This window comes from Pecten maximus, chromosome 8 (genome assembly GCF_902652985.1).
Source record: "Pecten maximus chromosome 8, xPecMax1.1, whole genome shotgun sequence".
NCBI lineage: Eukaryota > Metazoa > Mollusca > Bivalvia > Pectinida > Pectinidae > Pecten > Pecten maximus.
Window position 1 is genome coordinate 18,979,730 of NC_047022.1, and position 25,762 is coordinate 19,005,491.

General features: G+C 36.4%; 1 protein-coding gene across 1 annotated transcript; it reads left to right on the plus strand.

The window, feature by feature from the left end:
- The first annotated feature begins 270 nt into the window (after window positions 1–270).
- On the plus strand, window positions 271–25,254 carry LOC117332696 (S-adenosyl-L-methionine-dependent tRNA 4-demethylwyosine synthase TYW1-like). The gene is made up of 15 exons (XM_033891697.1): window positions 271–403; window positions 3,150–3,333; window positions 3,971–4,093; window positions 4,410–4,511; window positions 8,171–8,362; window positions 9,359–9,458; window positions 9,951–10,135; window positions 15,262–15,411; window positions 16,142–16,285; window positions 16,738–16,856; window positions 17,494–17,603; window positions 19,466–19,643; window positions 20,890–21,136; window positions 22,678–22,845; window positions 23,912–25,254. Exons 2-15 carry the CDS (start codon window positions 3,208–3,210, stop codon window positions 24,128–24,130), a joined length of 2,163 nt encoding a protein of 720 aa, XP_033747588.1. The 5' UTR covers window positions 271–403; window positions 3,150–3,207; the 3' UTR covers window positions 24,131–25,254.
- The last annotated feature ends 508 nt before the right edge of the window (window positions 25,255–25,762 follow it).

Consider the following 25,762-nt stretch of genomic DNA (forward strand, 5'->3'; position numbering starts at 1 on the left):
AAAGTAAAACAATCTATGTCATACGAACACTTGTAACCTAAGTGGATATTATATCATCTCCGAAATTAAACCAATAAGTCCAGAACGTAAGTAACTAACATCAATGTCTACATTTCTGGTTTAAGAAATATATATTACATGCCGTGGTAAGTGATTAGCCATTTAGTGTTAATTATGGCTTTAAATGCTTTCAAAGAATATACAAGTAATTCACATCCGGATTGCAATAATGCAATTGGTTTTTATTTTATTATCTTGTTTTCACCGGAAGTTGCATGTGGACAAGGAGATATTACGAAGGGCCGACGAAGAAATATATATTGAACTGTTGAATACATAGAGGCAGATTGATAGTACACGTTTATATATATCATCACAATGCTAAACAATCCTCTGTTCAAAGGTAAACAAATGATTTGAAATGTTGAAAGAATTCTCACAAATTAAAAAAAAAAATGTTGGAAGGCTAAATAATGTACATGCATGATGATCAGTACATGTGTTCCTACACTTTAAAAAAAAATGTTTTCACTAATTAATTTGAGTTATATAAGCTGATTATGAACACAACTAAAATAATTGCTACCCATTAAACTTTCATAGACATATTAACGTCTTAGTTAAATCAATTAAAATGGCATACCAAAACGGAAGAAAAAGTTGCTGCTTCTAAGATAGTTGTAGTAGAAAATATCTAATTATGATTACAAAATGTATTTAGTTTTGGATGCGTTATCATTGTAAGTGTAAAAGAGGAGAGTATACTGTAGGTCACCTTACTAGCTCAGCCTAGCGGGAATTTCCCTTTAGGCTAGTGGTAGGATGTTTGCCTTGTGACCGGGAGAGCGCTATAATTATATAAGTCCAGTGCGGGCAGGGTATTTTTTCATTTCTCCATCCTATTACAGATTTGGTGCTCTTAACCAATCCAAGTGAAATCTTTAGGAGATTGGGGGGCATCCTTGGAGTTAAAGAACCTTGATTGTGTTTGCCCCCCCCCCCCCCCCCCCCCCCTCCCCCCCCCCCCCCAAAGACAAAGACTTTGTGAAGGAAGGAGTAGTATTAAAGTAGAGAGTACAAGGACTCTCCTTACTAGCTCAGACTAGTAGGAATTTTTAGCCTAGTGGTAGGATGTTTGCCTTAAGAACGAGAGCTCGCTAGTTTTAGCCCTGTACTGGCAGGGTATTTTTCATTACCTTCCTATTACATAATTAATAAATCTGCTTTGACAAACCTTGCACCATATACAATATGTAAATGTTGGTTAGCCCAAGTTTCCTCTGAGTTTTTCTCATGCACAGCTGACAGACTTTTGTTGAACAGATGTCACATGGGATACTGATTCTGTCCATCAAAATGTCTATATAAACTGCTGGTCATGAAACCAGATCGAGGTGTTCCAACAATGTTCTAGAGGCTCAACAGGATAAGAAGCTTTAAGCAGGCACAATAATGTCAGATGATAAATCAGCAGACTGGCAGCCTCACATGTGTATGTTATAGGAATAGACCAGATATAACTAAAAGCCATGCATGCTAGGGCTCAAACTTAGCAACCTCTGACACCCATCATTACACCCCCTACCACTAGCTAAGCTAAAGTGATATCTCTCTCATGAACAAATACTGGGCTTGTATATATGGTGACCTAATATAATTTCCTCTACTACATGTACTTCCTTTATCATGAAGTTTTTGCCCCTGACAAACAACCACAATCCATGCTTATTCTTGGGGTGGTCTGTGGCACGAGAGCTGCAATCAGAAATAGTAATACTGAGAAATACCCTGCCCACGCCAGGGCTCAAACTACAGACCTTTCACATGTACTTAAAGCAAAAAAAAAAAAACCCAAAAAACACTAAGGCTAAAGGGAAATTATGTTCAGCCTAAGTCCTATAACTTATAAGTACATTGCATGGTTCATTGAAGATATTTATCATTCTGAGACCTCTTCATTCAGTCAGACTTCATCATGGTCCCTTTTAAGTCACTGTAATGTGTCTTACTAGTGAGATATATACACCTTTTTGGCATTCATTTGGACCTTTTTCAAAGTTCTTCTCACACTGATGTTTCTAACATACATATTCTCTATTTAGGTCATTTGTTAGTTTGGTTCTGAGATATGGGTTGTCCATCATTATGGATGAAACAAAAAGACTAGTTCTTCTTTCTCATCAATCAAATCTGGAATCACCACACTGTTAAATTGACTGGCTTTGAATTGAAGCTGGTTATCGATCCTCAGTACTTTTCAAAAGAAATGTATCTGCTTAATGTGATTAGTCAGTTTTTTTTCCTGACACAAATCAAATTAGCTTATTGTGCATGCATGTGGCTCCATTTAGTTTTGTTGTGAGACTGAGTTCATGACATATTCTAGCTAGGAGTGCAAAGAACAGAAGTGAATGTAGCTATTTGAGTATCCAGGATTAGTGAAAGTGAATATAAAATAATTCCTGCAGTATCGAGGATGAGTGAAAGTGAATGTATAGCCCCTGGAATGTTGAGGATGTTACGTATCTTGATGTAAGTTTAGGTCTAATATATGGTCTTCAGTTAAATACTAAACACATGTACATATAGTCAAAGAGTAAAGATGACCATAATAATGTCGTACTGGGTGGATCAGCTTTAATCAAGTAGTTCACTAGTTTGAAGAGTTTAAACTTGTCAACTACTCACGATTAAAGCTGATCTACCCAGCACAACATTGTTATGGTCATCTTTACCCTTTGACTACTCAACTTTGCGGCCGCACTCTTATATTCCTTGTGGAATCCGTCAGCTGGGTAACACAGAACCATACCGAACTTTTAACAAGGACGTTGGATCTCCCACCTCCCGTATATTCAACATGTACATATAGTTGATGAAAATTGTAACATTTTTGAACTTCCTTGACTTGAAATTTCAAGGTCTTTTAGAAAAATCTTAACTCAGTATTTAAAATCACAGACATATATAAAAGAAATTATTTGGATTCTGCTTCCAACTTAACTTCGTGTATGATATTCTGACAAATCTATCAAGTCTCTTTTGTCTTATAGAAATATAAATTCTGCATACATAACAAGATATAGTACCTCGTGAATTAGTCTAGTATGTTCCTGTGTTGTTGAATGTATGTGTTGTTGTTTTTTCAGAGAGGACTTGCTGACAATCGGGAATAGAGCTGTTTGCATTAAGTACCGATAAACCAATATGTTAGAGAAAATTTTAACAGCTACTGTGTCCAAGTACATACAGTTACCAGTGTGGACAGTGGCTCTAGCTACAGGCTGCTTAGTATGGCTTCTACACACAGGCAGGAAGAGGCTTAACACAAAGGTAAGTAACGTATATTTTTATAGGCATGAGAGACTCTAAAGGTAAGTAATGTATATTTATATACTAGGCATTAGATCTAGAGAGTAATTTACAGAGTATTAAAAGAACTCAACCAATTCATATTGTATTGGGACATGGAACTGAGTGAATTAAAAGTTTAATGAATCAGGCAAGAGGTTAAAGGATTTAAGATGTTGTAACACTGACATCATTCTTGTAAGTGATCAGTTCTAGGATACTTGTTAATTTTTCATTAATTAGTGTTAATTAGATATCTTTTGTGAGAAGCAGTATAAAGTTGATGTTGTAGGATCTTTAACAGAATTGGATGTTGGAAGCATGTTCATAGTTAGGGATGGCATTCATCTGTTTGGTATACATGTATATATGATTATTTGAAAATAGATTTAACTCAAGCAGAGCTAGATTGAAAATGTGTGTGTGAGCTTTTGAATGCTAAGATCTGTTTCCATGAATTCTTTGTTTGACAAAAGAAATGGACGTTTTTGAAAACTTGCAAACACAGCCTTAAACTGAAGATGTATTAATTGTTTCAAGTTAAGATAATTGTACAAAAGAGAGTCAAGTTAATAGTATATATGTATTATATAGATTATGAATTAATTGTGTATTGTAGAAGGGATACATCCCTCCACCAGAGACTGAGAAAGCTGACCCTGTCGACAATATATTGGATAAAACTAAGACTAAGCAGAAAAAACTCAAAGTCCTGTATGGAACCCAAACAGGAAAATCCAAGGTAACTGTGAATTTAAAGAAAAGTTGAAGTATAGAGCATTATCCAATATCAAATATTTAGATTTAATAGAAGAGAAATTTGGAAAATTTACTTAAAAGATGATACATATGTGTAAAATGACACGGAGTTTCAGCAAAGGTGTTGTGAATCTTGACCAATTTTATAAACCAAGCATACATATATATGTATTTGGAATCTGGTTAGCCTGCCAACAGCAGACAGTGTACTTATATAGCCATATAGTCCATGAAGCAATGATTTATTAACACTTATTATAATAATTCATCAAAACATTTGTATTTTGCTTCCTTTGAAGACATTTGCTGGACTATTAGCAAATGATGCTGAGCGTAAAGGCTTCATGTCGGAGATACAGGACCTGAAAGATTATGACCCTGAGGATACCTTAGCAGAGGAGGTAGGTTAAAAAACGTTTAACACAAACTGGATGTGAGAGAGTATGATCCTAAGGATACCTTAGCAGAGGAGGTAGGTTAAAACTATATTCCTTAGCAGAGGAGGTAGGTTAAAACTATATTCCTTAGCAGAGGAGGTAGGTTAAAAACGTTTAACACAAACTGGATGTGAGAGAGTATGACCCTGAGGATACTTTAGCAGAGGAGGTAGGTTAAAAACTATATACGTTTTCAGAGGAAGGGTAAATACTGTAACACTGGTTCTGAAAAAGTACAGTCCCAAGGAACACATGAAACAGCTGTAACAAACTGATTCCACTTCTTATTCAGTCTAGTTGTTGTTTTTGGACAAAAATATTGAAACATATTTGTTTGGTAATACATATACATGGAGCTGAATTTTTTGTCAATAACAATGCCTTCGAGGTTCTGAACATCAATATCTGAAGTGAAACTGTCAGACAAATGACTATCTTATATTGCTTGAAATGATTCTAATAAATCTTTAATTTCTGAGATTTGTAACATTTGATTTATTAGCTCGTCTCTTCGAAGCTTATGTTGTCACTCCGGCGTCGGCGTTGGTTTTCCAAATGTTAAATTTTTGGTACAAGTGTTGAAAGGCATAGTAATTTATGGTAATATGGTCCCTGTGGGGGTCAAACTATCCCCTGCCGGAGTTAAACTAAAAGATTTTTTGGAAAAAAAAACAGATTTTTGAAAATTTTTGCGTTAAGTTTTTGGTGCAAGTGTTGAAAGGTATTAATACATCACTTCATAATTGTACTAGGGTGCTGATAATTGGTAATAGACTCCCTCTTGGGTTAAACTATCCCCTGCCGGAGTTAAACTAAAATATTTTTTGGGGGAAAAACCAGAATTTTCAAATTTTTGGACTTAGAATATTTCTGCATTAAGTTTTTGGTGCAAGTGTTGAAAGGTATTAATACATCACTTCATAATTGTACTAGGGTGCTGATAATTGGTAATAGACTCCCTCTTGGGTTAAACTATCCCCTGCCGGAGTTAAACTAAAATATTTTTTGGGGGAAAAACCAGAATTTTCAAATTTTTGGACTTAGAATATTTCTGCATTAAGTTTTTGGTGCAAGTGTTGAAAGGTATTAATACATCACTTTATAATTGTACTAGGGTGCTGATATTTGGCAATAGAGTCCATATGGAGTAAGACAATCCCTTCCTGGAGTAAAACTGTAAAAGAAAAATTGGATTTTTTCTTTTTAAATCTGTGTTTTTAGCCCACCATCATCAGATGGTGGGCTATTCAAATCGCCCTGCGTCCGTGGTCCGTGGTCCGTCCGTCCGTAAACAATTCTTGTTATCGCTAATCCTCAGAAAGTACTGAAGGGATCTTTCTCAAATTTCATATGTGGGTTCCCCTTGGTGCCTAGTTATGCATATTGCATTTTGAGACCAATCGTAAAACAACATGGCCGACAGGCAGCCATCTTGGATTTTGACAATTGAAGTTTGTTATCGCTATTTCTGAGAAAGTACTGAAGGGATCTTTCTCAAATTTCATATGTAGGTTTCCCTTGGTGCCTAGTTATGCATATTGCATTTTGAGACCTATCGTAAAACAACATGGCCGACAGGCAGCCATCTTGGATTTTGATAATTGAAGTTTGTTATCGCTATTTCTGAGAAAGTATTGAAGGGATCTTTCTCAAATTTCATATGTAGATTCCCCTTGGTGCCTAGTGATGCATATTGCATTTTGAGATCAATCGGAAAACAACATGGCCGACAGGCAGCCATCTTGGATTTTGACAATTGAAGTTTGTTATCGCTATTTCTGAGAAAGTACTGAAGGGATCTTTCTCAAATTTCATATGTAGGTTTCCCTTGGTGCCTAGTTATGCATATTGCATTTTGAGACCAATCGGAAAACAACATGGCCAACAGGCAGCCATCTTGGATTTTGATAATTGAAGTTTGTTATCGCTCTTTCTGAGAAAGTACTGAAGGGATCTTTCTCAAATTTCATATGTAGATTTCCCTTGGTGCCTAGTTATGCATATTGCATTTTGAGACCAATCGGAAAACAACATGGCCGACAGGTAGCCATCTTAGATTTTGACAATTGAAGTTTGTTATCGCTATTTCTGAGAAAGCACTGAAGGGATCTTTCTCAAATTTCATATGTAGGTTTCCCTTGGTGCCTAGTTATGCATATTGCATTTTGAGACCTATCAGAAAACAACATGGCTGACAGGCAGCCATCTTGGATTTTGACAATTGAAGTTTGTTATCGCTATTTCTGAGAAAGTACTGAAGGGATCTTTCTCAAATTTCATATATAGGTTCCCATTGGTGCCTAGTTATGCATATTACATTTTGAGACCTATCAGAAAACAACATGGCCGACAGGCAGCCATCTTAGATTTTGACAATTGAAGTTTGTGATCGCTATTTCTCAGAAAGTACTGAAGGGATCTTTCTCAAACATTTTTATAAGTTCCCCTTGGTCTGTAGTTCTGCATATTGCATCTTGAGACCAATAGGAAAACAACATGGCCGACAGGCAGCCATCTTGTATTTTGACAATTGAAGTTTGTTATTGCTATTTTACAGAAGGTACTGAAGGGATCTTTCTCAAATTTCATATGTAGGTTCCCCTTGGTCCCTGGTGTTGCATTTTGGGACCAATCCGAAAACAACAGACAGCCATTATCGCTAAATCTTAAATTTTATATATAGGTTCCCCTTGTTTGAAAAGTACTAGAGGGCTGTTTCTGAATTTACACAGATTACATAAGACTTAGAGGAAGGGAAAAGTAGAGAAAAGATCAATCTGACATGGAACCTATAAAGATCATTCAATGGTGGGCGCCAAGATCCCTCTGGGATCTCTTGTTTTGTTTTTCTTTTTAAATCTTTGGACTTTGTGTTAAGTTTATATTGTGAGTGTTGAAAGGCATAGTGATACATGGTATTAGGTTCCCTGTGGGGGTTAAACTATCCCTTGCCGGAGTAAAACTGAAATATTTTTTTTGGGAAAAAACACATTTTTTAAAAAAATTTGTGCAAATGTTGAAAGCTATTAAACACATCACTTTATGATTGTACTAGGGTGCTGATATTTGGGAAAAGAGTCCCTATGGAGTTACACTATCCCTTCTTGGGGTGAAACTGAAAATAAAACAATGTGAAAATGCTCACAATAGACAATTTATACCGGTCCACATTTTTCAAGGGAGACAACTCTCATTAGGATATTATTTTGTCAAAAAATTGAAGAAATATGTCCAAAAGCAATTACATTTGTATTAATATATTCATTTAATCTACAACAGCATAGCTTGTCTCCCGAATGTTTGTCAATAAACAATTTATATATATATAAATTGGTATGGTTTTGAAAATTGCATGAATTCACAAAGCATAATCTGATCAAGTAAACAATATAAATACTATTAATGCAATTTGCGAAACCATTCCAATTAATATATTTTAATTATTTATTGACAAACATTTGCGAGATGAGCTATGCTGTTCTCCAACAGCTCTTGTTGCTAAATATTATCAACTTCAGACTGATTTCTTGTTTTTTGGTGCCAAGCTGAAGAACTCAACCATTAATATTGTTAATGCTGGCAATTCTAAACTTGTTGCTTACGTTTAAATCCTATGTTTGCAGGCAGATGACTGTTACCTTGTTGTAATTATCTCCACTTACACGGATGGTCAGCCACCAGAGGGCAGTGCTTGGTTCCTTAAATGGCTGCAAGAAACTGCTTCAGATTTTCGTGTACAGAAAACTTTATTGAAGGACCTCAATTACGCAGTTTTTGGACTGGGGAACTCACTATACAAAGAAAACTTTTGTGTGGTAAGTCATAGACTGATTTGCCCTTGACGGTGATGGCTTGAAGGGACATAAACAATACCAATTTTTGAAAGCAAACTTCACATGAAATACATTAAATGCTGGTATTGATCACGAATCAGAGTGGTCAAAAAGAGTAAAAATCATTGAATTATTATAGTGTTAGAAATTTTCTGACATTCACATGATTAGATTTAAGTTTAATGCCAACAATGAAAATATTCAATATATTATTTTGGGTAAGATTAAAAACCTGATATATGTACATTTATATCATTAAATGTATGGTTTTAATTAAAGGTATTATTTTTTTCAAAAAAAAGAGGCATCTAGCTATCCTGTGGAAATTCAAAAAAAATTGTTCAGTATCTTATTATGGAATCTGATGAGTTTAACGTTTGTATTGTACATGAACTATGTAATGTCAGCGTTTCAATGTTTTGGGGATTAACTCATCTTGGTAGTGAGAGGTGAAATGCTGAGACATTCAGGTTGATTTTTTAACAGCGAACTCCACTAATAATTTTGCAAAAACCACGAGTTCCGGAATTTAATATACGGTAATAAATGTGACAATACCTGGCCAGTATAATTGGTGTGCACAACAGCATTTAAAGGAAATACCCCACAAAATACGGGCAAGGAAATACCCCACAAAATACGGACAAGGAAATACCCCACAAAATACTGACAAGGAAATACCCCACAAAATACAGACAATCACTCAGGAGTCAATTATTATACACATAATACATTTATGTTTTAATATCTGTCTGCATTAGAAGTATGTTAACAATAGTAGCAGTGCTTTTTTAAGGCTTTTGGGACCAATTGAAATCATATCATATTTAATCCAAAATTCTCAAAATTTGCAGTTTACTTCAGAATAAATCCTTTCTAATTAACCAGTTTTCTTGCAAAATGAGGCAAATAAGCCTCATTCCAGTGGAAAAAAACCCCAGCTAGAAATTTCCTTAATTGTTATTTTTGTACCCTCAGGTAGGGAAGAAGATTGACAGTCTACTACACCAGCTGTCTGGAAACAGAATCGTGAATGCTGGTATAGGAGACGAGAACGTTGCCGATAGTAAACATGGAGGTAGGAGAGTTTTTATTTACATCTTTTTATGTCCCTAACATATCATTTAGGGCATACAGTATAATCAATGTGTATCTGTTCCATCTGTCTGCATGTCCCATACCTTCCAGTCCCGCTCCGAATCAGTGTCGTATCTTGAGAACCCAGCAGCATATTTGGTTCATATTTACCCCATAGAACCATAACATCAGGCGTTTTGATTACCTGGTCTTATTCTTGAGGTCATTAGTCAAGATGAAGGGTCAAAGGTGACACCCCTTCTGCATGGGACACATTGTTGCATATAAGCAGGGCATTCATATCTTACAGAAATGTTCTAGTTTAAAAAAATAATTCACAGTAATTTGTAATAGATTGAATATTCTCCTGATAAAAATCTGTCAGTTTCTATGAAATAAGATTGAAAGTTGAACTACAAGTTAAACATGATATTCTTCTTTTTTTTTTGAAGTATTTGACTTTAGAACTACATCAGATTCATTTCTTTTTCAGGAACAGAAGCTGATTTTGATGCATGGAGGGCAGAATTCTGGAGAAAAATGAAAACATTGAAAAACTTACCATTTAACAAGAAAAGCAATGAACAGAAGAAAACTGGGAAGTGCTCCGACGGAGATAATAAATGTGGTGGAAAGTGTCAGTGTAAGACCTCAGGGGAGGCCTGTAGCAGTGAAGAGGTCAGTACAATAATACTAATAGTGGCGATGGCTATAATCAGGGGTCGAAATAACCGCAAGCCCGTCGGCCCGGGGCTATTAGATTTAATGAAGGGCAGATTGGTTATTCGATGAGCTGGCCCGTCGGGCTTGTTGATATTTGAACATAAGAACTACCCTCACAAACTCAAAAATAAACCTTAACTAACGTAACTTATCGTTCGGAGATGCTTGGTTTGTTCTTCGCGTAGGCTTGGCCCTATCGCGTATGTAACAGCATTTTTCATTGGCTTATCATATCAAAACTCAGGATCGCTGCTGCGTTTGTTCCTGATTGCGGCGCATAGCATTTATTGCAAGCGCGGTAAAGACACCACTGTCACAACAAGATGGTGGTGGAAGGTCATAATATCAATGTTTTTCTCTATCGGTTTATAAATTTTCACGATGGAGCGATTTCTATTCATTTCAATCTAACAAATATATGAAGCATGCCTTTTACAAAAGATCTATTGCGCAATGTCGTAATTTTATTCCGAGTTGATTATTTATCACAGCAACAGCCGACATTACAAAAAGAAAAAAAAACAAAACATTCTTTAAAAAACAACAATTTTAAAAACTCAATTTTCTAGCTCAAAATACTCTAGAATGCACCAGAGAGCTTCTACGTTTTTATATTTTTTTCGGGGGGGGGGGGGACCCCAAATTCGCTGCGCTCCAGGTCCAAGTTACCAGGGCCATTTAAATTACAGAAGGGCCAGTAGATTTTCTCATTGGCAAGCCCTTTGGTCCAGCTGGATTAATTTCTTTCTACCCCTGCTATAATACAGATATCATTAGGAATACTATAGTGGCGATGGTTATAATACAGATATCATTAGGAATTCTATAGTGGCGATGGTTATAATACAGATATCATTAGGAATTCTATAGTGGCGATGGTTATAATACAGATATCATTAGGAATTCTATACTGGCGATGGTTATAATACAGATATCATTAGGAATTCTATAGTGGCGATGGTTATAATACAGATATCATTAGGAATTCTATAGTGGCGATGGTTATAATACAGATATCATTAGGAATACTAATAGTGACAATGGTTATAATACAGATATCATTAGGAATACTAATAGTGGCGATGGTTATAATACAGATATCATTAGGAATACTAATAGTGGCGATGGTTATAATACAGATATCATTAGGAATTCTATAGTGGCGATGGTTATAATACAGATATCATTAGGAATACTAATAGTGGCGATGGTTATAATACAGATATCATTAGGAATTCTATAGTGGCGATGGTTATAATACAGATATCATTAGGAATACTAATAGTGGCGATGGTTATAATACAGATATCATTAGGAATACTAATAGTGGCGATGGTTATAATACAGATATCATTAGGAATACTAATAGTGGCGATGGTTATAATACAGATATCATTAGGAATACTAATAGTGGCGATGGTTATAGTACAGATATTATTAGGAATACTAATAGTGGCGATGGTTATAATACAGATATCATTAGGAATACTAATAGTGGCGATGGTTATAATACAGATATCATTAGGAATACTAATAGTGGCGATGGTTATAATACAGATATCATTAGGAATACTAATAATGGCAATGGTTATAATACAGATATCATTAGGAATACTAATAGTGGCGATGGTTATAATACAGATATCATTAGGAATTCTATAGTGGCGATGGTTATAATACAGATATCATTATCAATCCAGGGGCCGCAGTGACCAAGTGGTTAAAGTGTCCCGACACTTTATAACTAGCCCTCCACCTCTGGGTTGTGAGTTTGAAACCCACGTGGGGCAGTTGCCTGGTACTGACCGTAGACCAGTGGGTTTTCTCTGGGTACTACCAACATTCCTCCACCTCCAAAACCTGGCACGTCCTTAAATGATCCTGGCTGTTAAAAGGATTGGTCAAACCTCAAATATTTGAGAAAAAGAAAGAAATGAAATGCATTTTAATTAATCATGTTCATCCCATTGGCAAGTTTTTATTTTCCAGAACTAGGTTTATCAATGGTAACCACATACCTCTGGGCTATTCTGGTAAAATATATATCCATCGGGAAGACTCCAGAAAATAAAGAAATTTCTGTACATGGTGGATGTAATAGAAAATGTGTATTTTTAGCCCACCATCATCAGATGGTGGGCTATTCAAATCGCCCTGCGTCCGTGGTCCGTGGTCCGTCCGTCCGTCCGTCCGTAAACAATTCTTGTTATCGCTAATCCTCAGAAAGTACTGAAGGGATCTTTCTCAAATTTCATATGTGGGTTCCCCTTGGTGCCTAGTTATGCATATTGCATTTTGAGACCAATCGTAAAACAACATGGCCGACAGGCAGCCATCTTGGATTTTGACAATTGAAGTTTGTTATCGCTATTTCTGAGAAAGTACTCAAGGGATCTTTCCCAAATTTCATCTGTAGATTCCCCTTGGTGCCTAGTTATGCATATTGCATTTTGAGACCAATCGGAAAACAACATGGCCGACAGGCAGCCATCTTGGATTTTGACAATTGAAGTTTGTTATCGCTATTTCTGAGAAAGTACTGAAGGGATCTTTCTCAAATTTCATATGTAGGTTTTCCTTGGTGCCTAGTTATGCATATTGCATTTTGAGACCTATCGGAAAACAACATGGCCGACAGGCAGCCATCTTGGATTTTGACAATTGAAGTTTGTTATCGCTATTTCTGAGGAAGTACTGAAGGAATCTTTCTCAAATTTCATATGTAGATTCCCTTGGTGCCTAGTTATGCATATTGCATTTTGAGATCAATCGGAAAACAACATGGCCGACAGGCAGCCATCTTGGATTTTGACAATTGAAGTTTGTTATCGCTATTTCTGAGAAAGTACTGAAGGGATCTTTCTTAAATTTCATATGTAGGTTTCCCTTGGTGCTTAGTTATGCATATTGCATTTTGAGACCAATCGGAAAACAGCATGGCCGACAGGCAGCCATCTTGGATTTTGACAATTGAAGTTTGTTATCGCTATTTCTGAGAAAGTACTGAAGGGATCTTTCTCAAATTTCATATGTAGATTCCCCTTGGTGCCTAGTTATGCATATTGCATTTTGAGACCAATCGGAAAACAACATGGCCAACAGGTAGCCATCTTGGATTTTGACAATTGAAGTTTGTTATCGCTATTTCTGAGAAAGTACTGAAGGGATCTTTCTCAAATTTCATATGTAGGTTTCCCTTGGTGCCTAGTTATGTATATTGCATTTTGAGACCAATAGGAAAACAACATGGCCGACAGGTAGCCATCTTGGATTTTGACAATTGAAGTTTGTTATCGCTATTTCTGAGAAAGTACTGAAGGGATCTTTCTCAAATTTCATATGTAGGTTTCCCTTGGTGCCTAGTTATGTATATTGCATTTTGAGACCAATAGGAAAACAACATGGCCGACAGGCAGCCATCTTGGATTTTGACAATTGAAGTTTGTTATCGCTATTTCTGAGAAAGTACTGAAGGGATCTTTCTCAAATTTCATATGTAGATTCCCCTTGGTGCCTAGTTATGCATATTGCATTTTGAGACCAATCGGAAAACAACATGGCCGACAGGTAGCCATCTTGGATTTTGACAATTGAAGTTTGTTATCGCTATTTCTGAGAAAGTACTGAAGGGATCTTTCTCAAATTTCATATGTAGGTTTCCCTTGGTGCCTAGTTATGTATATTGCATTTTGAGACCAATAGGAAAACAACATGGCCGACAGGTAGCCATCTTGGATTTTGACAATTGAAGTTTGTTATCGCTATTTCTGAGAAAGTACTGAAGGGATCTTTCTCAAATTTCATATGTAGGTTTCCCTTGGTGCCTAGTTATGTATATTGCATTTTGAGACCAATAGGAAAACAACATGGCCGACAGGCAGCCATCTTGGATTTTGACAATTGAAGTTTGTTATCGCTATTTCTGAGAAAGTACTGAAGGGATCTTTCTCAAATTTCATATGTAGGTTTCCCTTGGTGCCTAGTTATGTATATTGCATTTTGAGACCAATAGGAAAACAACATGGCCGACAGGCAGCCATCTTGGATTTTGACAATTGAAGTTTGTTATCGCTATTTCTGAGAAAGTACTGAAGGGATCTTTCTCAAATTTCATATGTATATTCCCCTTGGTGCCTAGTTATGCATATTGCATTTTGAGACCAATCGGAAAACAACATGGCTGACAGGTAGCCATCTTGGATTTTGACAATTGAAGTTTGTTATCGCTATTTCTGAGAAAGTACTGAAGGGATCTTTCTCAAATTTCATATGTAGGTTTCCCTTGGTGCCTAGTTATGTATATTGCATTTTGAGACCAATAGGAAAACAACATGGCCGACAGGTAGCCATCTTGGATTTTGACAATTGAAGTTTGTTATCGCTATTTCTGAGAAAGTACTGAAGGGATCTTTCTCAAATTTCATATGTAGGTTTCCCTTGGTGCCTAGTTATGTATATTGCATTTTGAGACCAATAGGAAAACAACATGGCCGACAGGCAGCCATCTTGGATTTTGACAATTGAAGTTTGTTATCGCTATTTCTGAGAAAGTACTGAAGGGATCTTTCTCAAATTTCATATGTAGGTTCCCCTTGGTCCCTGGTGTTGCATTTTGGGACCAATCCAAAAACAACAGACAGCCATTATTGCTAAATCTTAAATTTTATATATAGGTTCCCCTTGTTTGAAAAGTACTAGAGGGCTGTTTCTGAATTCACACAGATTACATAAGTCTTAGAGGAAGGGAAAAGTAGAGAAAAGATCAATCTGACATGGAACCTATAAAGATCATTCAATGGTGGGCGTTAAGATCCCTCTGGGATCTCTTGTTAGTTTTATAGTATTGTTTCAATTAAATCCCTTCTTTTGGGGGTTCTTGTATTTTAGCCCTCTATTGGTTTGTATATCCATCTAAATTTTAAATATCTTTCATGGGGACAAATACCGGTATGAAGCTCAACAGGTTTGAGCGTCAATCTACAATTCAGAGGTCTTAGGTTGAAATCCTGGTCTGATCTGTATGTTCCTCTCCTATCACAAGTGTTATTTTAATTTCTGGGCTTATTTCTCAATAATTCAAGGAGTTGTATGAGACAACAAGCGAGGAAGAAGATGAAGAAGACGAGGAGGAGGTAGATGAGGATGGTAATGACATGTCACTTCAAAAGAGCAACGGTGTTGTTGATGTGGAGGATCTTGGAAAAGTCATGAAGAACATGAAAAAAGCAAAGGTATTTTAAATGTCTTGATCACTGTTGGAGAAAATTTTTACAGGGAGATAAATCATTCTAGGCCTGTACAACCAGTTAAATCTGGAAAATTAAACAGACCTTACTGTTACAACTTAGAGTCTGGAGTGAAACAGTTGTTTTGATAGATTTGATTGAATTAGAATCAAAATACATGTACGTCTTTATATGTATTGTTTATTAAATCCCGTTTGATTCAGTAATTATGAATTAGATGCAGTTGTGTCATATTCTCAATTACATACATATTGTATTGAATGAAACCTTTTCAATTTCTGAATAAAAGAAGCTTTGAAAAAAAAAGTTGAAACACTCCAGATGACATTAAAGAAAAAAAAAAGAAAAAATTAATGCAAAAATTCCTGTTCTGATCATTAACACACACTATAGTATATTAAATCAAGTTCTACAGCTGATTGCATTCTGGTTGGCATTGGTCAAGGTTAAGAGGTCAGTTTCTCATAGATCATGAGGCATATCATATCGTGACTCGTGTATTTCGATACAAATCATATCCCAACTCACTTTGCAATACACGGCTCTTAAATTTTGATTTGATATCCTTTGTTTATAGCAAAAAATTTCTTGGTTTTATGCGGTAAAATATAAAATTTGTGAAAGAATCTTGCTGTATGTGTGTTGCTGTATTTATTATGAGTCATTTTTTTAAGAAAACAAAAGAATTTTGTTTTACCCGTCGTATTTCGTCTAGGTGCGAAGGAAAAGAGAGGACCTTGCCAAAGGAAGTGGTGAACCCAAGGAGATGGTCACACCAGCACTGAGAAAAGCATTGGAAAAACAGGGATACCGACTCATCGGGTCTCACTCAGGTGTGAAGTTGTGTCGCTGGACCAAGGTATAGTACATATGCTAAATTTGACCTATATTTCATGCTTCAGTGATTTATATAAATATACCAGCATATTAAAGAAGTTTTGTAGGGTATCAAATATACATCTGTGATTGATTGATGAACTATGCATCAGCAGGGCTTTTCACTGGTTTGGATGAGGCCTTTTTACTTCATTTAGGAAAGAAAATTGGTGAATTGGGGAGGATATTTTTTGTGATAAACTGCAAATTTTGGGAATTTGGCATAAGAAATGAAATTATTTGGAGAGTGGTTTCTTAATAGAGATGATCCTTTAAATTGTAATGGTAAAGTGCTGTCTATTTGACCAAAAAGAGGGGAATTGAAATGGTTTCTTAGAACAGAGGGTCGCCTAATGGAGATGGTCACTTGGACTGTATATGCCTAAGAGTTAGATGTATAATCGTGATCTGTTTTATTGATCTGTCTGGTTGCAGTCAATGCTGAGAGGAAGAGGAGGATGCTACAAGCATACATTCTATGGCATTGAGAGTCATCGATGTATGGAAACCACTCCAAGCTTAGCCTGTGCTAACAAGTGTGTCTTCTGCTGGAGGTGAGTCAACTATAGTTGTTGACTGAGTGTTATAGAAGTTGTTAACATATACAGCTTTGTGTCTTTTTGTACAATCCTTTGAGATTGTAGGTGGTAGACACAGTTTGGTGACTTTAATCCCGGAGGTTTGCTATTGTGAATAGTGACACATGTACAGTGCAGAATATACACAGGTTCTTTATGTTCTTTAAATATCAAATCATGGGTCTGTTTCACCTCCCCATGTAGAATTGGCATTTCCATTTTAGTTTCTGCGTATGTTTTAACTCTTAAGGCCCTTCGTCGAACCACACACCTCTGATCTTCATCTAAGGTTATATGGCTGGCTCTTTAACTGCCTGAGCTACTGCAGCCTCTAGTCGATTTGTGTTTCTTAGAAAGCTGAGAAATGGGCTGGTCTGTGCTGTCATGGTTGTATCCTTGTCTGGATGGCATGTAACAGGCCTCCCCATATGTTGTTCAATGAGGTAGTCACTTGAAAGTCCTTAAATTGTGCTTTCTGACCTTGAAATTTCTGTGTTTTGCCTTGAAAAACTGTGAAAGCCCTTAATTCTGGTCAGTAATTGGCTGGTCAGACTAAGCTCACTTTAATTCTCAGGTTCACTGTAACAGTTGTGATGTGTACATATATCTACAGGCATCACACCAACCCAGTTGGGACAGAGTGGAGATGGAAGATGGATGACGCAAAAACTGTGATAGAGGGGGCAATACTAAACCACCGCAGTCTCATCAAACAGTTCAAAGGTAAGCCTAGTGGCGATACAAAACCACCGCGGTCTCATCAAACAGTTCAAAGGTAAGCCTAGTGGGGATACAAAACCACCGCGGTCTCGTCAAACAGTTCAAAGGTAAGCCTAGTGGGGATACAAAACCACCGCGGTCTCATCAAACAGTTCAAAGGTAAGCCTAGTGGGGATACAAAACCACCGCGGTCTCGTCAAACAGTTCAAAGGTAAGCCTAGTGGGGATACAAAACCACCGCGGTCTCATCAAACAGTTCAAAGGTAAGCCTAGTGGGGATACAAAACCACCGCGTTCTCGTCAAGCAGTTCAAAGGTAAGCCTAGTGGGGATACAAAACCACCGCGGTCTCGTCAAACAGTTCAAAGGTATGCCTAATGGCAATCCAAAACCACCGCGGTCTCATCAAACAGTTCAAAGGTAAGCCTAATGGCAATCCAAAACCACCGCGGTCTCATCAAACAGTTCAAAGGTAAGCCTAGTGGCAATACAAAACCACCGCGGTCTCATCAAACAGTTCAAAGGTAAGACTGGTGGGGATACAAAACCACCGCGGTCTCATCAAACAGTTCAAAGGTATGCCTAGTGGCGATACAAAACCACCGCGGTCTCATCAAACAGTTCAAAGGTAAGCCTAGTGGGGATACAAAACCACCGCGGTCCCATCAAACAGTTCTAAGGTATGCCTAGTGGCGATACAAAACCACAGCGGTCTCATCAAACAGTTCAAAGGTATGCCTAGTGGGGATACAAAACCACCGCGGTCTCATCAAACAGTTCAAAGGTAAGACTGGTGGGGATACAAAACCACCGCGGTCTCATCAAACAGTTCAAAGGTATGCCTAGTGGCGATACAAAACCACCGCGGTCTCATCAAACAGTTCAAAGGTAAGCCTAGTGGGGATACAAAACCACCGCGGTCCCATCAAACAGTTCTAAGGTATGCCTAGTGGCGATACAAAACCACCGCGGTCTCATCAAACAGTTCAAAGGTAAGCCTAGTGGCGATACAAAACCACCGCGGTCTCATCAAACAGTTCAAAGGTATGCCTAGTGGCGATACAAAACCACCGCGGTCTCATCAAACAGTTCAAAGGGAAGCCTAATGGGGTATTTAGTAAGTATGTGTTACGTACTGCTGTCGTATGATCTTAAATCTTAATATACTGTTTCTCATGAAAATGCATAAAATATCACTTATATATAAATATGAATATGGAGGTAGAGCATGATGCAGTTAATTATTTATCAGAAAGATAAAATAACAATGTAAAGTACATGTATGTAACTTTTGGGGGTTGGTGATAGTGTAAAGTATGTAACTTTTAGAGGGTGATAATAGTGTAAAGTATGTAACTTTTAGAGGGTGATAATAGTGTAAAGTAGGTAACTTTTGGAGGGTGGTAATAGTGTAAAGTATGTAACTTTTAGAGGGTGGTAATAGTGTAAAGTATGTAACTTTTGGAGGGTGGTAATAGTGTAAAGTATGTAACTTTTGGAGGGTGGTAATAGTGTAAAGTATGTAACTTTTAGAGGGTGGTAATAGTGTAAAGTATGTAACTTTTGGAGGGTGGTAATAGTGTAAAGTATGTAACTGATGGAGGGTGGTAATAGTGTTAAGTATGTAACATTTGGCGGGTGGTAATAGTGTAAAGTATGTAACTTTTGGAGGGTGGTATTAGTGTAAAGTATGTAACTGATGGAGGGTGGTAATAGTGTTAAGTAAGTAATTTCTAGAGAGTGATAATAGTGTAAAGTATGTAACTTTTGATATTGTATAAAAATATAAACAACTTATTCTTTTTTTCAGTTGATCATCATTACTCTTTGTGGGAAATGTAGTACATATAATATCTTTCTGTACAGGTGTTCCCGGCGTCCTGCCTGAGAGGCTACAGGAAGGCCATGACATCAAACACTGTGCCCTCTCACTAGTCGGAGAGCCAATCATGTACCCAGAGATTAACAAATTTGTCGACATGTTACACGATAAAGGCATTTCTTCCTTCCTCGTAACAAATGCCCAGTTCCCTGATGCAATTAAGTAAGTAATTGAAACCATATGTATTTTTTTATTTCATAACTGTTGAATATTGTTATTATAGTGATGCAGAAAACTTTCATTCAGAGAAAATAAAAACAGGAAATTTTCACATTTTGAACTTCTAAATTTCACAAGTGAGGCTTAGCTCAAACTTTCCTGAATTAATGCTCAGATATTACTTGTTAATTTTCGTGTTGGTTTGAAATCCAGTATTGATGCCATGACTGCCATTTTGAAAAAAATACGCTTTTAACTCCTTCTCCGTTGAGCTGAAAATTGGTTGTGAGTTGAGGAATAGGGAAGTAATGAAGCATACAGTGGTAGATTGCAGGTTTCTCTGCATGAGTGGTTTTCTCTGTAAATTTATTTTCATAGTGCTATTCTCTTCATTGTTGTTATGTATGCAGCTAAGTCAACAGTCACAAATATTGATTATTCATAATGTTCTGTTGTTGTATGTTTGTTTGTTCAGCTGTTGTCATTGCTCTGACGACTTTTTAAATAGTTTTCTCAACTTCATGATATTAGTCAAGAATGAGAATAGCTCGAACAAGTTAAAGTTTCAGAGTGCAATTGTCAAGAACAAGGTCACTGTTACTATTTAAAGAAATTCTTTGTCTGTGCACTAGCAACTGCATTGTTTGATGTATTTTAATCAAGCTCTGTATTGGTCAAGCATTAGATTACTTTATACTTTGCATGCAAGGAGATTTTTATTGTTTATACTGAAAACAGGTATATTTGCCCTAAATATATCCTCATTGGATAAAAATGGACTTATTGAATAATCACACAAGGTCATGACCGTTGGACTGATTGAATAATTACAAGAGGTCACGACCCTTGGACCTATTGAATAATTACAAGAGGTCACGGCCCTTGGACTTATTGAATAATTACAAGAGGTCACGACCCTTGGACTTAATGAAGTATCACAAGAGGTCAAGACCCTTGGACTTAATGAATAATCACAAGAGGTCAAGACCCTTGGACTTACAGAAAAATCACAAGAGGTCAAGACCCTTGGACTTATTGAATAATCACAAGATGTCACGACCCTTTGACCTATTGAATAATCACAAGAGGTCAAGACCCTTGGACCTATTGAATAATCACAAGAGGTCAGGACTCTTGCACCTATTGAATAATTACAAGAGGTCACAATCCTTGGATTTATTCACAAGAGGTCAGGACCATTGTGTTGAGGAGGATCAGGGAAGTGATAGAGGATATTGATGTGTTACAGGAACATGTCTCCAGTCACACAGCTGTATGTTAGTGTGGACGCCAGCACCAAGGAGAGTCTCAAGAAAATCGACAGACCACTGTTCAGGGACTTCTGGGATAGGTTTCTGGAGAGTCTTGTTGCCCTCGGTGAGAAAAGGCAAAGAACTGTGTACAGACTGACTCTCGTCAAAGCATGGAATACAGAGGAGATTGAAAACTATGCTAAACTTGTCAACAAGGGCAAGCCTGATTTCATAGAGGTCAAGGTCAGTACATAGTGACCTTTCATGTGTAAGCATGTTCTGTGATTAATATTTCAGCTTGTTCATGTGAGGCTAAATGAATTGTCAATGTGATATCATTGTAAAGTTGGCATCAAACAAATGTTGTGAAAGTGTCACCCCCTTTCTCAACCCTAGGGTGTGATTAATTAGTCTTCTACCGATGAAACCAGGGAAACTATAGGTTTCCTCTCCATCCATCTGTCTGTCCATATGTCAGTCCATCCACTCAGTTTTCCACACTTTTCGCAGCCATTCTTTAAGGTATGTTGGTGAAAGTTAGTATGTAACTTCTGTATGAATAGCTATGGATCAAGTTCAAGATTCAGTTCAGGACTTTTTGGTCAAGGTCAAGGCCACTGTTACTATTTAAACGGGGGAGGGGAGAGAGAGGAGACATGTATTGATTTAGCAATACCAAGCATTCTTTTTTAATCTGTCATCTTCTTTGAGGTGCAACAGAAGGATGTTGACCTGAGGGGAATGATTCTTAAGTGGAAAAACATCAGACTTGCCAGATGTTTGGCATTACTCAAATATCTCTATTTCCTTCTAATAACAAGAAAACAAAATTAACAGTGTTTAAAAGTTTTAATGTAAAATATGATGTAAATAATTATTTTTTTTCTAGAAGTGAATTATTGCCAAATTACAAATACATTTTATTTTGAAATAAAATAATAAATTTGTCAATAATCACACCTGAACTATAATGCACCATGTGTACAAACAACAAAAACGCTTGCATGGTCAAATGTTTGCAGTAGGAAAGCCATCGCATCAGCAGTTTGATACTACACAGATGTATGAATAAAATTGGAAATTCCCTAGTTACTGTAACCTATGGTCAAATTTTAAACAGGGCCAAATTAGAATGATATATAGGGACTGGTAACTTTTTCCCCAAATCAACAATGAGGAAATATTCTTTCTTTGCAATAAGCATTACTGGTCTTAAGTTCCCTGTATCCAGTTTTCTCTGCTTTATAGGATGTTACAGATACCTGGTAGTTTTGCCTCTTTGCATGCTGGAGACTGTCTTATACAAAGTCAAAAATTTCTCCATTGTAACTCATCTTTAATGATAATAGTAATAATAATTTGGAGATTTTAATGTATACCACTGAATCACAATCACATAACCATCTCAAAGGGGGTCACAAATTATTATTCATTGTTATTGAGCCTTTAACAACCAGCCAATGTCTTTCTCAACTTCCTGGGAGCATACAGTCGAAGCTGCCATTTTGGCACTAACAGCTTACGAACAACGTTTTTTACCCTACCACATGTTCATTTATAGCTGACTCGACTTGAATGCAACAGAGTAAGATATGTCTTTTAAGGATACAATATAGCGTCCATGCTGGGAATTGAACAAACGAACCTTCAGTCATATAGTCCTTCATGCTACCACTAAATCACTATTCCTCCTATATGACCAAAGCTATTACAAATATGTAAATGAAACAAAATAGAGTTTTCTAGGCTATGTACTAACTAGAGGATATTGTCAAATGTTCCAGGGTGTCACTTACTGTGGTGAGTCGAAAGCTTCCACATTGACGATGGAAAATGTCCCCTGGCATGAGGAAGTGATCAGGTTTGTGAAGATCCTTGGAGAGGAACTGGAGGAGTATGAGATTGCTTCAGAACACGAACATTCAAATTGTCTTCTCATGGCTCACAAAAAGGTAATTTCTCCTTCAATCACTTTCTGTTTTACTAGATATATGTTTGGTTTGGTTTGGTTTGTTTTGTTTAACGTCCTATTAACAGCCAGGGTCATTTAAGGACCTGCCTGGTTTTGGAGGTGAAGGAAAGCCGGAGTACCCGGAGAAAAACCACTGACCTAAGGCCAGTACCAAGCAACTGCCCCATGTATGTTTTGAACTCGCAACCCAGAGGTGGAGGGCTAGTGATTAAGTGTCGGGACATCTTAACCACTCGGCCACCGCGGCCCCCAAAAGATATATGTAATGGCCCAGTGAACTTAGCCATGTCTTCCGTTAGTAATAACATAGATAAGATAAGATAAATTTTATTACCAGTGCAGGACCTTTTGATCCTCTATACTGGACTCCAAAATATGATTATAACAATAAATAGAATCAATAAATTGTGACAACAGTTCCAATTCTATTTAATTTCACACTTATAGTTATATAAAAGTTCCTGTTTTTCCCAATGACTATCTAGTCCCATTTAATAGTTTATTACAGGTACATGCACCTGTTTGTTCATTCTTATGAAAACTTAAATTTGTGTTAGTATTCTAAAGAAAACACTTGTTTAACTATTAGAACAATTCAAGTTATACAATAACCAATGATATGGGCTGGATTAAATGATTGATATAAAATTAGAACAGATGAAAAGTGAAAGGGGTACTTTTGTGATGTCACATCCAAAAGGTGATCCTAATACAGAGATGATCAATGGAATTTAAAATGAACAGTCATCTAGGTAAAAATGATGGGGGAAATTTAATAGAAATAAAATCAAGATAGATATGTAATAGAATTTATCCTGCAACTGCCACCGCATTGTTGATATCATTTTACTTCAAAATGATTAATTTTGATGACTATTGCAGGATAAATAGAATACATGGTCAGTGTCTTAAAATATAAGCTGTATTTTTTGCTCGGGACAGAAAGCCACTTTTGTCTTTCTTTACCCTCGCCAAAATACAGTATATATTTTTAGACACAGACCATGTATTCTCTATATTTTCAAATTGTATAATTTCTGTTACAGTTCAAAGTGAAAGGTGAATGGTGGACATGGATAGATTATGAGAAGTTCCACAAACTTGTGCAGGCATTTAAGTCCAGTAACGGACAAGAAACTTTCAGTGCTGAAGACTACATGGCCAAGACCCCTGCTTGGGCAGTGTTTGGGGCCAAAGGACAGGGATTTGACCCCACAGAAACTAGATTCCATAGGAAAAAGAAGAAAGATATTGGAGGATGTTGACAATTTCTTTTACTACGAAAATAGAAGTGGTTCTTAGTTGTGGTCTAGGACTTCTAAGAGGACTATAAATATTACATCATGTATATCACTAGATTCTAACTGTTAATCTCAGTGGTTTCAATCACAGCATTACCAAGCGTCACCAATAAATGGGTCATTTATTGGTCGGCTGGTTATGCCTCTATATGTGAGGCTTCATCAGGATATTTGACAATTTTCACCCAGATTCTAACTGGTGTTCCACTGTGATCAAATATTGTGTTTCTTTCAGACAATATTTTTTCCTAGTGTTTTGTATTTCAGAAGAAATCGGACCATGCAGCTTTGATAATACCTGTATTATCACAGCTGTCAATTGTCTTGATAAAATGTGTGTAAGATGGTTGCATTGTGATATAACAACAATGTGTGACCATTAACATTGGATTATATCTACATTTAATTTGATCCAGGGATACCAAGATGTCAGGAAATCTTATAGCTCAATGATAATCATATATTTGTAAATTGCTATTACTTAATTATTATATTGCAATCCAATTGGTCAATAGTTGTGAATGTGATACTGCAATCTGATTGGTCAATAGTTGTGAATGTGCTTATATTCTAACAAACTTTTGTTGTTAAGCATTAGGGATTTCGTGGCCAAGCTGAATGTTTTAATTATAGCCGATTTATTTTGTTTTTCTCTAATTCGCATACTTGAATCTGATTGGTCCGTGATTTCTTCATATCTCTGGTAATAGTTTTCATTTTAAGATGCTATATTGCCAACAGCATGAACAACGTTTCTTTCAAAAATGAAAAGTTTAAAAGTTTAAAACTGAGGTGAAAAAATGTTGGTATTATAATGTTGCTTTTCTTGGTATTTTTACTTTTTGTGAAAGAATGCATTAATGATGCCTTTTTATTTTACTTTTTGTTATATTTTTCATATCTTCCATTCAGTTGACTTCATATATCATTCTGTCATTTCTTGGTTACATAAGATTGAAATCTGAAAACAAGCATAAACACAGATATGTTTTTGTATATATTGATTTTATCTATGTGAATGTATGGGATCATCTTATATATGCATATGATGTGTAAATTCTGAATTAAAATCTTTTTCAAAACCTGTATTTCAAACTCTTGTAAAATTTTCAACCATTCAAGAGGATGGTTTTTAATCCAGTCAAGGCCCCCCCCAATTCACTTTCACTTGATCAACTACTTTCAGTTTGGTCAAACTGTTACAGATATTATGTTGTACTTTGGACAAAATAGTAGTTAATGATAATATGCAAGTCAAGTTCTGATTTGGTTATTGCCATTTAATCTTAAATAATATTAATAAATAAATGGTACTTGTAGAAAGATGAATAAACTTACTACTGAAGATGCTTGCCCTTTTACAACTCCAGGCCCCAGTGTCATCAATATCCCTTAACACAAGGACGTCCCTTACCCTAAGTTTCTATAAGGAAGCATTACAGAATATATGGGGAAAACGTTCCTTTAATTCTGTAACGATTTCCTATGGAATCTTTAAGGTTTGGATATTTTAAGTCAATGAATGTTGATTAAACTGGGATCAGGTTGTATCATTATTGTGCCATATCAGGAGTTTCTATCAAAATCTATATTTTG

Bases quoted from the DNA above. Each gene is read 5' to 3' on its own strand.
- LOC117332696 (XM_033891697.1), top strand. From the start codon at position 3,208: ATGTTAGAGAAAATTTTAACAGCTACTGTGTCCAAGTACATACAGTTA. The intron at 4,094-4,409 runs GTAACTGTGAAT...CTTCCTTTGAAG, and splicing joins CCCAAACAGGAAAATCCAAG to ACATTTGCTGGACTATTAGC. The intron at 22,846-23,911 runs GTAATTTCTCCT...TTTCTGTTACAG, and splicing joins TTCTCATGGCTCACAAAAAG to TTCAAAGTGAAAGGTGAATG.